Consider the following 15,851-nt stretch of genomic DNA (forward strand, 5'->3'; position numbering starts at 1 on the left):
GATGTAGTGGTAGAATAGAGTTCATGTGTGACAGACACATTAGGGATTCGCAGAGGGGAAGACACACTGAGGGGCATTTTCGAAAGAGTGTCCAAGTCAAAATTGGGACATCTTGCTTATAACATCCAAAAAAAAAAAGGTACATCTCTCAGCAATTTTTGAACAAGAATGACATCCAGATGTCATGAGAAATCATGAGAAAGGACGCCTTAATGCCGGAGACGTCCATCCTGATAAAATATTTTACAAACTGAAACGTTGGTAAATTATAAATGGGGACAGTTGTGTGGCAGTGAGGAATTTTTTGTAACTTGGACGTGACTGAAACAGGTCTAGAAAAAGCCCTTCTTTTCTTCTCATCTGAAAATGCCAGTTGGATGTCCTACTTTTGGACCCTCCCAAACATGCCCACAGCAGGCTCCCAAATTCTGACATTTCCAGAATAGATGTTTTTAGCAGATGGACACTTTTTTAGGTGTTCATCTGCTTTGAAAATGAGCACCACAGTATCTGTTTGCAGAGCTGGAGCATACAGGATTTTATTAGGGTTCATTTTGGGTTAGTAATAGACACCAGACCTCTCTTCCGTGTAATAGGATTGGCCGATTGATGCTGCTGAATAGTTCTAATAGTAGTTTTATTTAGGGGTGGTATTTGTCCATTGTTTTTTTTTTTTTTTTTTTTGGGGGGGGGGGGGGGGTTAATTGCATGTAGGAATTTTAGAGCTTTTTCTTTTAGTGTCTTTATAGCCAGTTTAAAACTTCCAGAGTCACTTAATGTCAGACCAACATATGTATATTCAAAGGTGTGCTGGGGATTTGGGGGAAAAATTGTAAATTTGTCTCTTCCAGATTTGCTTGCAAGAGCTCTACTACATTTTGGAATGATCAGATTATCTGCATTTGATTTTTGATTCATTTACTGATGTAGAGTGGGGCTTAGGCTGTTTGAAGCTCTTTCTTTGCATGTTGTTTATTTTTATCTTACAGCTGATAGATGAATACATTGATTTAATCATAGGTTATTCTCCTAATTGCTGTTTGTGGTACTTAAAGGTTGAGGCCAGGATGCCCTGTAGGATCAATATAACATATGCAGATGATCTCTCAAGAGGCAGTGTATCTGACCAAGTCATTTAACCCTCCATTGACCCAGGTACAAATAAGGACCTGTATATACTACATAAACCGCTGTATATTAAGTCCCATCCATAATCTCAAAGAAGAGCAACATTCCCTGTCGAACCCCAAAGAATAGCAAGATTCCAGAACCCCAAAGAGTAAGGAGCGGAGGGAGTAGCCTAATGGTTAGTGCTGCTTTGATCCTGGGGAACTGGGTTCAATTCCCACTGCAGCTCCTTGTGACTCTGGGCAAGTCACTTAACCCTCCATTGCCCCTGGTACAAAATAAGTATCTGAATATATGTAAACTGCTTTGAATGTAGTTGCAAAAACCTCAGAAAGGCGGTATATCAAGTCCCATTTCCCTTTCCACCTTTCCCTTATGACATCACAATATCAGAAGTGAGCCAAGTATTGGGCAATCATGCCATTGTGACATCACTGATGAGGTTGGCTCTTATTGGTGGAATGAGTGGAGGAGTGGCCTAGTGGGGTTAGTGTAACGGACTTTGATCCTGGGGAACTGAGTTTGATTCCCACTGCAGCTCCTTGTGACTCTGGGCAAATCACTTAACCCTCCATTGCCTCTGGTACAAAATAAGTACCTGAATATATGTAAACCGCTTTGAATGTAGTTGTATATCAAGTCGAATTTCCCTTTCCCCCTTTCCCTTATGACATCACAATATCAGAAGTGAGCCAAGTATCGGGCAATCAAGCCATTGTGACATCACTAATGAGGTTGGCTCTTATTGGTGGAACGAGTAGAGGCGTAGCCTAGTGGTTAGTGCAGTGGACTTTGATCCTGGGGAACTGAGTTTGATTCCCACTGTAGCTCCTTGTGACTCTGGGCAAGTCACTTAACCCTCCATTGCCTCTGGTACAAAATAAGTACCTGTATATAATATGTAAACCCCTTTAATTGTAGTTGAAAAAACCTCAGAAAGGCGGTATATCAAGTCCCATTTCCCTTTTCCTTTCCCTATCCTTTTCCTATCCAATCATAAATCCGTATTGTAAAGAAAGAATAAGAAAAAAAAGTGCACCAGGGAATCAAATTCACACTGCTGTCACTAAAGTTGACCCTAAGAAGAGAACCCACCTCAGATAATCAGCAAGAAAATATACTTAAGCAAAAAGCTAAACAAGAGAAAGACATACAAGCCTGTGAAAACAAATTCAAATATGCAGCAAGAGTAAGATGAAATGGGGGTGGGGGGGGGGCAGTTGACGCCTCTAATCTCTTGGCAGGCAGAAAAGACAATAGCTGGGTTAGAACAAAAAAACACATATTTAACAGCTATATATACTTTACAAAACATTTACAGGGAATTAAAAAAAAAAGGAAGAGGCCTCATGGTTTCAAGCTCCATCTCTGGCCGTCTTCAAAACTAAGCTAAAAGCCCACCTTTTTGATGCTGCTTTTAACTCCTAACCCTTATTTTATCATCCTCACTTTAATATTCCCTTATCTCTTATTTGTCCTGTTTGTCCTAATTACATTGTAAGCTCTGTCGAGAAGACTGTCTCATGTTCTAGTGTACAGCGCTGCGTACGTCTAGAAATGATAAGTAGTAGTAGTACTGTTCTTCTATTTCTGCTGTCACTAATAAAATCCTGTACAATTATATGTGCTAATAACAAATCACACAAACCATCCAAAAAGTGTTAGAAAATGTGCTATATATATATATATATATATATATATATATATATAGTTTTAAAATGATAGTCCATGGACAGGACATGACTACTGTAACATAGTAAATAGACTCAGGGAGTAACAGGAGGCATTGCACCTTTGACCCTGTGTACCTAGCGCTGTCACTGGCCAGGGAATAAGAGACGTGTGCTGTGTACCTAGCGCTGTCACTGGCCAGGGAATAAGAGACGAGTGCTGTGTACCTAGCGCTGTCACTGACCAGGGAATAAGAGGCAGTTTAAACTGTACGGTGGAGTAAACATTTGCTCTCTGAGTAACACAGATAATATGCTCTGTTCTGTGCTGGCCATCAGTGACACAGGTGGTGATAAGGCACTAGAACATGCCTGAACCACAAACACACCTGTAGGTTTCCTTAATTATAGCCCCTGCCAGTCGAATGCCTGCCAGTTGGTTCCCAGACTGCAAATTGTGTCATCAGATGCTCAAGGCTGCTGCATTGCACAGTCAACAGTCTGTCATTCTTCACTGTTTTCTTTTTCTTCCATAGGGTCAGTATCGCCCCTCGGACTTGTTGTGTCCAGAGACTTACACTTGGGTGTCCATCGAGCAGTGCCTTCCCAAATTAGAGAATTCCAAATATTGTCGTTTCTCTGCAGAGCCTGGAGCAGGTAGGCATGGAGCTGAGATGTTTCCTAATGCAGGGACTGTGGAATGGCATCGAATATTCACACACGTGCCTCGTATTTTCACTGCCCTCTCCATTTGTGTCTCTCCTTAATGAACAGTTTGATTCCTCATTCACTCTTTGCACATTTCAATGGAAATATTTCTGTTGCCGCAGGAAACAGTGACATAAATTTGTGTTCTCTAGTGGCTCTGCATGTCGTTCAGCACAGGAAAAATGAAAAAGCATGAATTTATCTGCTTGAATGAGATTTTTTTGACTCAAGTTAGTTTTCTTTTTCTAAGAAACAGGTGATCTGTATGAGAAATAGTGAAGGGAGCCTTTTCTTTCTCCCTCCAGGCTCCATTGCTTTCTGGGGCTTCTTCTTTTCCCACAGAAATAAAATTGTAACACAAGTAAAATTAAATGTGGTGCTTTTCTGACTAGGGAGAATGCAGATTGCAAAATTTTAAATAAGTGAATGAAACAGGTGAATGAAACAGGAAGGTAGCTGGTGTGATGATGCACCTGGAGGCCAAAAGAGCTAAGCAGCAAAAGGAGAAAGAGGTTGTAAGAAGCAGCTGAGACCTTATTGAAAGATTCCGGAATCGAGCAATTGATGTCTATATCATGCACAGAAGCCAGTGGTCAGCACTTAACTGGAGCGAGACTAACTCTTTCAGTCAGACTAATTGATGGCAGTGCTGGCGGGTTCTCCTAGAGTTAAAGAAATGATTGTGTGTCTTTTGTGCTGTAAGCCACTTTGAATGGTAATGCATAAGATTCTCTAAATAAATGAAGGAGTTAGAAATTTTGAGCCTGTTGGATAAGTAAAAGAAGCCTCTATGGCTTTTGAAAAAAAAGTTGCTGAAAAGGTAAGGAAAAGGAGGTTGGCTTTTATAAAGTTTCATAAGGTCTACTTTTTGCCTATCTTTTTAAGGCATAGAAGGATGTAATCTGTACGGAGCGGCAGGTAGAACCCCAAGCAATAGCGTGGAGAGGAGTAACCTGTACGGAGCAATAGGTGCATCCCCAAGCAAGAGCGTAGCGTAGCGTGAAGTAACTGCACTGAGCAGCAGATACAACCCCAAGCAATAGCGTAGTAAGGAGTAACCTGTACAGAGCAATAGGTACATCCCCAAGGAAGAGCGTAGCGTGAAGTAACTGCACGGAGCAGCAGATACAACCCCAAGCAAGAGCGTGGAAAGCAGTAACCTGTACAGAGCAATAGGTACATCCCCAAGCAAGAGCGTAGCATGAAGTAACTGCACTGAGCAGCAGATACAACTCCAAGCAATAGCGTAGAAAGGAGTAACCTGTACAGAGCAATAGGTACATTTCCAAGCAAGAGCTTAGCGTAAAGTAACGGCACTGAGCAGCAGATACAACCCCAAGCAAGAGCGTAGCGTGAAGTAACTGCACGGAGCAGCAGATACAACCCCAAGCAAGAGCGTTCAAAGCAGTAACCTGTACAGAGCAATAGGTACATTCCCAAGCAAGAGCGTAGCGTGAAGTAACTGCACGGAGCAGCAGATACAACCCCAAGCAATGGCGTGGAAAGCAGTAACCTCTACAGAGCAATAGGTACATCCCCAAGCAAGAGCGTAGCATGAAGTAACTGCACTGAGCAGCAGATATAACTCCACGCAATAGCGTAGAAAGGAGTAACCTTTACAGAGCAATAGGTACATCTCCAAGCAAGAGCGTAGCGTGAAGTAACTGCACGGAGCAGCAGATACAACCCCAAGCAAGAGCGTGGAAAGCAGTAACCTGTACGGAGCAAATAGGTGCATCCCCAAGCAAGAGCGTAGCGTAGTGTGAAGTAACTGCACTGAGCAGCAGATACAACCCCAAGCAATAGCGTAGAAAGGAGTAACCTGTACAGAGCAATAGGTGCATCCCCAAGCAAGAGTGTAGCATAGCGTGAAGTAACTGCACTGAGCAGCAGATACAACCCCAAGCAACAGCGTAGAAAGGAGTAACCTGTACAGAGCAATAGGTACATCCCCAAGCAAGAGCGTAGCGTGAAGTAACTCTACGGAGCAGCAGATACAACCCCAAGCAATAGCATGGAAAGGAGTAACAGAGCAATAGATACATCCCCATGCAAGAGCGTAGCGTAGCGTGAAGTAACTGCACTGAGCAGCAGATACAATCCCAAGCAATAGCGTAGAAAGGAGTAACCTGTACAGAGCAATAGGTACATCTCCAAGCAAGAGCATAGCGTGAAGTAACTGCACGGAGCAGCAGGTACAACCCCAAGCAAGAGCGTGGAAAGCAGTAACCTGTACGGAGCAATAGGTGCATCCCCAAGCAAGAGCGTAGCGTAGCGTGAAGTAACTGCACTGAGCAGCAGATACAACCCCAAGCAATAGCGTAGAAAGGAGTAACCTGTACAGAGCAATAGGTACATCCCCAAGCAAGAGCGTAGCGTGAAGTAACTGCACGGAGCAGCAGATACAACCCCAAGCAAGAACGTAGCGTGAAGTAACTGCACGGAGCAGCAGATACAACCCCAAGCAAGAGCGTAGCGTGAAGTAACTGCACGGAGCAGCAGATACAAACCCAAGCAATAGCGTAGAAAGGAGTAACCTGTACAGAGCAATAGGTACATCTCCAAGCAAGAGCGTAGCGTGAAGTAACTGCACTGAGCAGCAGATACAATCCCAAGCAATAGTGTGGAGAGGAGTTACCTGTACGGAGCAGCAGGTATAACTCTAGTCACCTTACTCAGTAGACTACATGGACCATACTGGTCTTTATCTGTCATCTTTTACCATATAGAAAAGAGTCTGAAGAGGGTTTTGATCAAGGAGAGCTCCTATAAGTGGTGAAGCAGGTTTTATAGTTGAAATAAAGAGAGTAGAAATGCTGAAGGTAAGTGGGAAATGACGGCCAGAAATGTTGGAGAGAAACAGAAAACAGCTTGTTTCATGTTTGGTTTTAATATCAGCAATGTTCATATTAAAGAAGCACCAGAAGATGCAAAAGGGAAGACTGCAAATGTTACGTTCTTCAAATAGTGATTGAAATGAAGGTGACGCAAGATGGTCAGAGGTGTAGAACCTAGACTGAGGGATTCCATGTCAGAAAGAAAATTCTGCGGAAGCCAAATAAATTTAAAAACAAAAACCTCCTCTTTTTGAAGGTAACAGAATTGAAGTGCGCATAGGGAATGACCCCACAGTGATTAGTTTGCAGTAACACTGGCCAAAAGACATGAAATTTGTGAAAATAAACTTTAACTTACAGATGGGACTTCTTCTAGTCTTTTCGTTTTATCAGTGGTAAAACTGGAAAGTGTTTGTGGTAAAAAAAATCTCATTGCTCAGGTGGAAGAAAATAAGATACAACCACCAGTACCAGGGGCGTATCTGCGTGGGGCCACAGGGGCCTGGGCCCCCGCAGATTTCGCCCTGGCCCCCCTCCCCGCCGTCAACCCTCCCCCGCTGCTTACTTTTGATGGCGGGGGGCCCCAACCCTCGCCAGCCGAGGTCCGACCCGCAATCTCCATATTTCGTCTTCCTCCGTGGCCATGTGCTTCAAGGAAGCCGAACTGGATTCAACGAATCAGCACTGCAGCGTTACTTCCTTGAAGCACATGGCCACGGAGGAAGACGAAATATGGAGATTGCGGGTCGGACCTCGGCTGGCGGGGGTTGGGGCCCCCCGCCAGCAAAAGTAAGCAACGGGGGAGGGTTGACGGCGGGGAGGGGGTGGAGAGAGGTGGCGGCGGGCGGGGGGGGGGAGGGAGGCAAAAATGTGCCCCCCCTCTCTGGCTCTGGCCCCCCCTACCGCCGGATTCCAGATACGCCCCTGAGTCATCTGCCCATTCTATAACTTCTTTTATGTACTGGTCCAGTACATAAAAGAAGTTATAGAATGGGCAGATGACAATCCATTGGCCATTCTGACTTCAGAGTAGATGGAAGACGAAGAAGCACAGCACTGTTAAATGACTTACAGGGCATAGGTTCCAGTACGCATGTTAAATACTCAAAGGTTTTAGGAGCAAATGGTCTGTTTATCTTGTGTTAAACCGTTTAGAGGCGCATTTTAGATAGAACGTCGAAAGGAGATTTTGACGGCCAGGTCGGGTTCCACTAGTATTTTAGAAAAGGACTTGACTGCTCATGTGTCAGTTACGTGCAGTATCAGCTTCCAGTTTGCGAGGCATTTCAGAAGATGCATGTCTGTGTTTTCAGAACTCGTCACCTTTACCAGTATTGCTTTCACCCTACCCTAGCTCCATTGAAAACACGCCAGACCACACCCCCTTGCCTTTTCCACCCTTAAAGGTATATGCAATATATACATCTAAATGCCAGTTTTCCACACATCCAAAACATGAACAGGGCTTCTGAAATGGCTGCCCTAGCGAACACTTCCAAAAATTAAAATATATATATATATCTGTAAATGTGGGAGATAAAGTAAATTAATTGGATTGGAATGGGGCATCTTTTTAATTATTCATTTTATTAACGCAGTCATGAATATAAATCCTTCAATGCATCCCTTAGTATCCAAATAATCTATTAAAAATGGATACTTCTGTGTCTTCTATTTTCTGTTACTCCCACCCCATAAATACATCCCCACATCGGTGGAATGCTTCGCTCCTCACCACCATTACCCTGGGTGTGAAAGTAGTGACTAGTAATTTGAATGTTGTTTAAGGCTTGTTTGTATGTGTGTTTATTAGATTAGAATACACCTTGAACTCAGTTGATAAAACAAATTAAATTCATGCTGGTGAGCATCAGCTATTGTCAGGAGAGCCCAAGGTCATTGTGATTAGATTGTAGGTAAAAACAATTCAAACGGTTTGGACTCGTTTTCTATGTGTCTGCTTTATTTGTACTCAAATATGCATAATTTTGAGCAGTGCATATTAATAGAATGATTTTTTTTAAGTCTACATGCCTCCACCACACACTCGAAACTGTGTCCCAGAGGGTAGATGCACTTTCTCCAAGGACAAGCAGGCTGCTTGTTCTCACATGTGGGTTGACGTCCGCGTCGGCCCAGGATTCGGACGGCATTTTGCAAACAAAATATTTTAAAAACTTTGCCAAAATCTTCTGGCGCGCCCTTGGCAGGAGCGTTCTTCTTCAGTTTTTCTTTCTCCGTGTTGAAATGCGGCAGCTTTCATTTCTGCTCCTCTTCAGGCCCAGGAAGAGTCTTCACTGTCTGCGATTTGTTCGCTAACATTTGTTATTTTTTTCTTTAAAGATAAAAAAAAAGAAAGAAGTAGGTTCCCGTAGTTTCCTTTTAGTTTTTTCCCCTACTTTAAGTTTTCTTTCTTTTTCGTCGCTACTCCCCTTTTCCTTTTGTGCCTTTTTCTGTATTTTAGGCACAATCGCGTTTTTTGATTTCGCCGAAGCCGTTTTTCCTTCCATGTCATCGAAGACACCTAGCGGCTTCAAGCGTTGTACTCGGTGCAACCGGACGATCTCAGGTACCCACACTTGGTGTATCCAGTGCCTCGGGCCCGACCATAGCCCAGCCACTTGTAGTCTGTGTCTTCGTAAGAAAAAAAGGACCCATGCGTCTCGAGAAGCCCAACGAGAAAAACTTTTTGGGGCTCAGTCCGGTCCTTCGACATTGAAGGGAGCATCGACCTCTGGAAGAGAGGTAATGGCTACTGTGAGATCAACTCGCGCTGGGAGCAGTGAGGCGTCGATTGGGTCTCCACCTGCCTCGAGGCCTCCTGTTATGCAGCCCCCCCCCCCCCCCCCCCGGGACCGACCTTCTTCGGACCCGGCCCCGAGGAGACGTGAGGATTCCACGTCCTCTTCATCAGTGCTGAGGAGTCTTGATGACGGGCGTCGAGCAAAGGTGAAGAAGCACCGTCATCATTCTCCTTAGACGCACGGTACCGGGAGCTCTGGTGCGTCGAGAGAGTCGGCACCCAAGAAGCGTCGGTGCCGAGAGGATCGCTCACCCTCGATACAGGAGGTGCCGATGCGTCGGTCTCCCAGTAGCCTGATACCTGCTCCTGCGCCTCCACGGATTCTTCACCGCCTGTCCCACCGACCCCACAGCCTTCTTTGATGGCGGCTCTCGAAGAGCGCATCCAGGCCTTGCTTCCAGAACTTCTGGAGGGACTGCTACGTCAGTCAGCTTCAGTGTCAGGGGTGCTTGCGCCTTCTCTACCATCTGCTGCAGTGGTGTCTGGCCCTTTGCCTGTGGTGAGGTCCCCGACCGTGATGCCACCTGTGGCATCGACGTCAGCTGCCACCCAGGTCGACTCCCCTTTGACGTCGGTGGAGGCAGTTTCACTGCAGTCGGACTGGACATCGGCCTCTTGACATCGCCATTGAGGACATCGTTCCTCGGCGTCGAGGCAGGTCTAGTGTCGAAGCACCTTAACTCAGGTTTTATCCGACACTGAACAGGAGAACTCATGGGAGTCAGATGAGGGTCCCAGGTACTTCTCTTCTGATGAGTCCTTTGGGATTTCCTCTGATCCTTCCCCTCCGCTAGAAAGGAGACCATCTCCACCAGAGAGTCTGTCCTTCTCCTCTTTTGTCCGGGAAATGGCTATGGCTATTCCCTTCCCTGTGGAGGTTGAGGATGAGCCCAGGACTGAGATGCTTGAGGTTCTGGATTATTCTTCTGGACCTAAAGAGGCTGTGACAGTTCCTCTGCATAAGGTACTGAAGGAAGTCCTTATGCGAAACTGGTCAGCTCCTATGTCTGGCCCCGTGGTCCCAAAAAAAGCTGAATCCCAGTATCAGATCCACGGTGAACCTGGGTTGATGAGGTCTCAGTTACCACACAATTCCATGGTGGTGGACTCCGCCCTCAAGAGAGCCAGGAGTACTAGAGACTATGCTTCAGCGCCCCCAGGCAGAGAAACTAGGACTCTTGATTCTTTTGGGAGGGAGACATATCAGGCCGCTATGCTCGCTGCCAAGATCCAGTCATACCAGCTGTTCACGAGCATCCACTTTCGGGACTCGATACGTCAACTGTCCAGCTTGGTTGATGCACTCCCTATGGAGCTGGCCGAGCCTTTTCACCAGGTGGTCAGGCAGCAGAAGGCATATCGCAAGTTCCTGGCCAGGGGTACTTTTGACACTTTTCACGTGACATCTAGGATCGCTGCTCAAGGTATAGTGATGCGCAGACTCTCATGGCTGCATGTCTCTGACCTGGATCATTCTGTCCAGCAGCAGATGGCGGATGTTTCTTGCCGGGGGGACAATCTTTTTGGAGAAAAAGTAGAGGATCTTGTTGATCAGATCAAGAAGCATAATGATGCTATGAATTCTCTCTCCAACCGGGCGCCTTCTGTGCTACTGCCTCCTCATCTAGGAGGTATTTTGGAGGAAAGAGCAGTGCTCCCTATTCCTATACTAGGCGTAGGTACATTCCTGCTTCTCAGCAGCCTGCTCAGGCTTAGCTCCAGCGTGCTCATTCTCGTCAACAGCGTGTGCCTAAGACCCATACTTCTCCCCAGCAAAAGCAAGGGACGGACTTTTGACTGGCTCCAGTTAACCATAGCCTCAATAAAAGTGTCCGTGCTGGACGACTTGCCGGTTGGAGGGAGGTTGATATTTTTTCACCAAAGGTGGCCTCCTATAACCTCTGACCGGTGGGTCCTTCAAATAGTCCGGTTAGGATACATCCTCAATCTGAAATCCAAACCTCCAAATTGCCCACCAAGAGCTCATACAGCTCCCAGCACAAGCAGGTACTTGCAGAGGAACTCTTTGCCCTTCTAAAGGCCAGTGTGATCGAACCCGTTCCACCAGGGGAAGAAGGGCTGGGATTCTATTCCAGGTACTTCCTTGTGCAGAAAAAGACAGGGGGGGGGGGTGCGTCCCATCCTAGACCTAAGGGGCCTGAACAAATTTCTGGTTCAAGAAAAGTTCAGGATAGTTTCTCTGGGCACCCTTCTTCCCATGATTCAAAAGAACGATTAGCTATGCTCTCTAGACTTAAAGGATCAATGCTTACACACATATCTCGATACTTCCAGCTCACAGGAAGTATCTTCGATTTCGGCTGGGAACACAGCACTTTCAGTACTGTGTACTGCCCTTTGGTCTGGCATCCGCGCCAAGAGTGTTCACAAAGAGCCTAGCGGTAGTCGCAGCGTCACTACGCAGACTGGGGGTATATGTGTTCCCTTATCTCGACGATTAGGCTAGTAAAGAGCACCTCAAAGACAGGCGCTCAGTAGTCCATGCGAATGACTATTCAGGTGCTAGAACTACTGGGGTTTGTGATAAATTATTCCAAGTCCCATCTCACCCAATTTCAAGAATTGGAATTCATCGGAGCTCTGTTGAACACAAAGACAGCTCGTGCTTATCTTCCCGAGACAAGGGCGGACAACCTCCTGTCCCTAGTGTCCTTAGTACGAGCGTCTCAACAGATCACGGCTCGGCAGATGTTGAGACTCCTGAAGCACATGGCCTCCACAATTCATGTAACTCCCATGGCACGCCTGCACATGAAATCAGCTCAATGGACCCTAGCCTCCCAGTGGTGTCAAGCTAAGGGAGATCTAGAGGATGTGATCCAACTGTCCACTGACTTCCGCAGTTCTCTGCAGTGGTGGATGATTCGGACCAATTTGACCTTGGGACGTCCATTCCAAATTCCTCAGCCACAAAAAGTGCTGACGATGGATGCATCCCTCCTGGGGTGGGGGGCTCATGTGGATGGGCTTCACACTCAAGGAGCTTGGTCCTTTCAGGAAAAAGGACTTCAGATCAATCTCCTGGAATTGCGATCAATCTGGAATGCTCTAAAGGCTTTCAGAGATCGGCTCTCCAACCAAATTATATTGATTCAGACAAACAATCAGGTTGCCATGTATTACACCAACAAGCATGGGGGCACCAGATCTCGCCCGCTGTGTCAGGAAGCCGTCCAGATGTGGCTTTGGGCTTACCGTCATGGCATGTTTCTCCAAGCCACTTACTTCTACTACTACTTAACATTTCTAAAGCGCTAATAGGGTTACGCAGTGCTGTAACATGGAAGGACAGTCCCTGCTCAAGGAGCTTACAATCTAAAAGACAGGTGTACAATCTAAAGACAAGTGTACAGTCAGTCTGATAGGGCATACTATATTTCACGAAAGGTTAGGTGTTTGGCAGGCGTAAATAACAGTCTGGCCGACAGGTTGAGCAGGATAATGCAACCTCACGAGTGGTCACGGAACATGGACGTTGTCCGCAAGATCTTCCGCGCGTGGGGCACCCCCTCGGTGGATCTTTTTGCCACTCAGATCAATCACAAGGTTCCTCAGTTCTGTTCCAGGCTTCAGGCCCATGACAGACTAGCGTCAGATGCTTTTCTCCTGCATTGGGAGACAGGCCTTTTGTATGCATATCCTCCCATACCTCTAGTAGGGAAGACTTTGCTGAAACTCAAGCAAGTGCGGAACTATGATTCTGATTGCTCCCTTCTGGCCGTGTCGATTTGGTTCCCTCTTGTTCTGGAGTTGTCCTCCGAGAAACCGTGGAGATTAGGGTGTTTTCCAACCATCATCACCCAGAACGAGGGGTTGCTTCTGCATCCCAACCTCCAGTCTCTGGCTCTCACGGCCTGGATGTTGAGAGCTTAGATTTCGCCTCCTTGGGTCTTTCTGAAGGTGTATCCCGAGTCTTGCTTGCTTCCAGGAAAGATTCCATGAAGAGGTCTTGCTCCTTCAAATGGAGGAGGTTTGCCGTCTGGTGTGACAGCAAGGCCCTAGATCCTCTTTCTTGTCCTACACAGACCCTGCTTGAATACCTTCTACACTTGTCAGAGTCTGGTCTCAAGACCAACCCCGTAAGAGTTCACCTTAGTGTGATTAGTGCTTATCATCACCGTGTAGAGGGTAAGCATATCTCTGGACAGCCTTTAGTTCGCTTCATGAGAGGTTTGCTTTTGTCAAAACTCCTGTCATATCTCCACCGGTGTCATGGGATCTCAACGTCGTTCTCACCCATCTGATGAAAGCTCCTTTTGAACCACTGAATTCCTGCCATCTGAAGTACTTGACCTGGAAGGTCGTTTTCTTGGTGGTTGTTACTTCAGCTCATAGGGTCAGTGAGCTTCAGGCCTTGGTAGTGCATGCACCTTATATCAAGTTTCATCATAACAGAGTAATCCTCCGCACGCACCCTGAGTTCCATCTGAACCAGTCAATTGTCTTGCCAACATTTTTTTCCCTGTCCTCATACCCCCCACCCTGGCGAAAGCAGTTTGCATACCTTGGACTGCAGGAGAGCATTGGCTTTTTATGTGGAGCGGACAAAGCCCTTCAGACAGTCCGCCCAGTTGTTTGTTTCTTTCAACCCCAACAGGAGGGGAGTCACCATCAGAAAACGCACAATCTCCAATTGGCTAGCAGATTCCATTTCCTTCACTTATTCCCAAGATGAGCTGACTCTAGAGGACCATGTCATGGCTCATAATGTTAGAGCCATGGCTGCGTCAGTGGCTCACTTAGCTTCCATTGAAGAGATTTGCAAGGCTGCAACGTGGTCATCAGTCCACACATTCACATCTCACTACTGCCTCCAGCAGGACACCCGACGCAACAGTCGGTTTGGGCAGTCAGTGCTGCAGAATCTGTTCGGGGTTTAGAATCCAACTCCACTCCCCTAGACCCATTTTTCTTCTGTTCCAGGCTGCACTCTGTTAGTTGTTTATGGTTTCAGGCCAATCTATGTTATGTCCTCGCCGTTGTGAGGCCCAATTGACCAATGTTCATTGTTTTGAGTGAGTTTGGGTGCTAGGGATACCCCACATGTGAGAACAAGCAGCCTGCTTGTCCTCGGAGAAAGCGAAGATACATACCTGTAGCAGTTATTCTCTGAGGACAGCAGGCTGATTGTTCTCACAAACCCGCCCACCTCCCCTTTGGAGTTGTTATTGTTGGTTTCTATTTATGCTTTTTGATTAAACTGAAGAAGCACGCTCGCGCCATGGGCGGGAAGTCATGCGCGGTGCGCGTTCCAGAAGACTCTGGCAAAGGTTTTTAAATATTTTGCTTGCAAAATGCCGTCCCGAGTCCTGGGCCGACGCGAACGTCGACCCACATGTGAGAACAATCAGCCTGCTGTCCTTGGAGAATACCTGCTACAGGTAAGTATCTTCGCTTTAAGTGAAGGTGAAAAATAATGGGTTCTCTGTGCATCTTCAGTATAAACAGTGAGTAATTCCTTTTCTCTGGTTCCTCTTCTGGCAGTGGATAAGGATTGTGTTAAAGATCTGGGGCAAGTTCAAGTCCTGTACAAAAGGAGAAGAATGCCTTACAGGGTGTATAAGAAGATGCGCAAGGGGCCAAATGATGAGACCACCGTTCAGCAATACGCCAGCTTAGTGGGGCAGACATGCGCTGAGCGAATGATACTCTTCAGAGGATGATGGGTGATGTCAACATGACTTCCAGTGGTAAGAGGGAGAAGAGAAGCAGATATTCAAAAAGAACTAATGTCCGACCTTCCGATGGTCAGAATGTTATCTTATAAAATATGCAAACTCAAGAGGGCTTCCCGCATGGAAGTGACGAGGAGAAGCTTAACAAACAGCAATCATGTATCCCCAAATAACATACTGGGTCTTCTATTATCAGACAGGTGGGAACTTGTACAGCAAAATACCCTGTCTGTTGTGCATTTGAAAATGGCATTACATTTACTGTAATGGGATATCTTGTGTCCCCTCCTCTGCAGTGGGACACCCTCAGGCATATTTTCAAAGCACTTAGCCTTACAAAGTTCCATAGGTTAATATGTAACTTTGTAAATCTAAGTGCTTTGAAAATATGCCTCCCTGTCTCTCCGCTTCCCTGCTGTAGGAGGTCCTGCAATGGAAGGAACTGTGTCCACCCTCTCCCCCCCTCCCCCACACTGCAGTGAGATATTAAGGGGGCCTTTCGTTGACATGCCACCCAATCCCTGACTCTTTCGTGAAGCCATTAAGTAGTGACAGAGATAAATAATTTATATTAAGATTGCAATTGCTTGGGAAAGTTTACAAAAGTCCTTTAATAACGTACAGACATCTCATTATTTTTGCTTCTTAGGACATGTTTGAAACTGATTGGATTCTGTCAGCTTTGGTTCCTGAATGTCTTGTTAAAAATAAATCAAAGTACAACAAATTAAGTAGAGAGCTGTAAAATTAGTCTTCATCTGTCTTAATGCATGTGTAACCCTTGCCCGTCTGGACTGCTCCTCGGAGGCTCTTTATAGGCTGGCTGGCAGGCTGAGGGCACACCTTGAGGGAAGTAACAGTGATGTGAAGGGTTATTCTTCCTGGATACAGTACTTGGATCGGGTCAGGACCAGTATAACTGGGTGCTTTTAGCAGATTAATAATCTACTCTCCCCTCTTTACCAGCATTTAATAACTCGTTCCAGACTGAAAAATAGTCTTCAAGCAA

The 15,851-nt window shown here is 46.1% G+C and overlaps 1 protein-coding gene across 5 annotated transcripts in view; it reads left to right on the plus strand.

The window, feature by feature from the left end:
• The window catches only part of ATE1 (arginyltransferase 1), a 173,522-nt gene that overhangs the window by 147,734 nt on the left and 9,937 nt on the right, over window positions 1–15,851 (plus strand). For all 5 annotated transcript variants that reach the window (XM_030202595.1, XM_030202594.1, XM_030202596.1 and 2 more), the window contains 2 exons: window positions 3,335–3,455; window positions 14,652–14,857. In XM_030202595.1, the coding sequence (XP_030058455.1) occupies window positions 3,335–3,455; window positions 14,652–14,830 (300 nt within the window). In that variant the 3' untranslated portion in view covers window positions 14,831–14,857. The remainder of the gene's footprint in view (window positions 1–3,334; window positions 3,456–14,651; window positions 14,858–15,851) is intronic.

Source organism: Microcaecilia unicolor, chromosome 5, assembly GCF_901765095.1.
Source record: "Microcaecilia unicolor chromosome 5, aMicUni1.1, whole genome shotgun sequence".
NCBI classification, from domain to species: domain Eukaryota; kingdom Metazoa; phylum Chordata; class Amphibia; order Gymnophiona; family Siphonopidae; genus Microcaecilia; species Microcaecilia unicolor.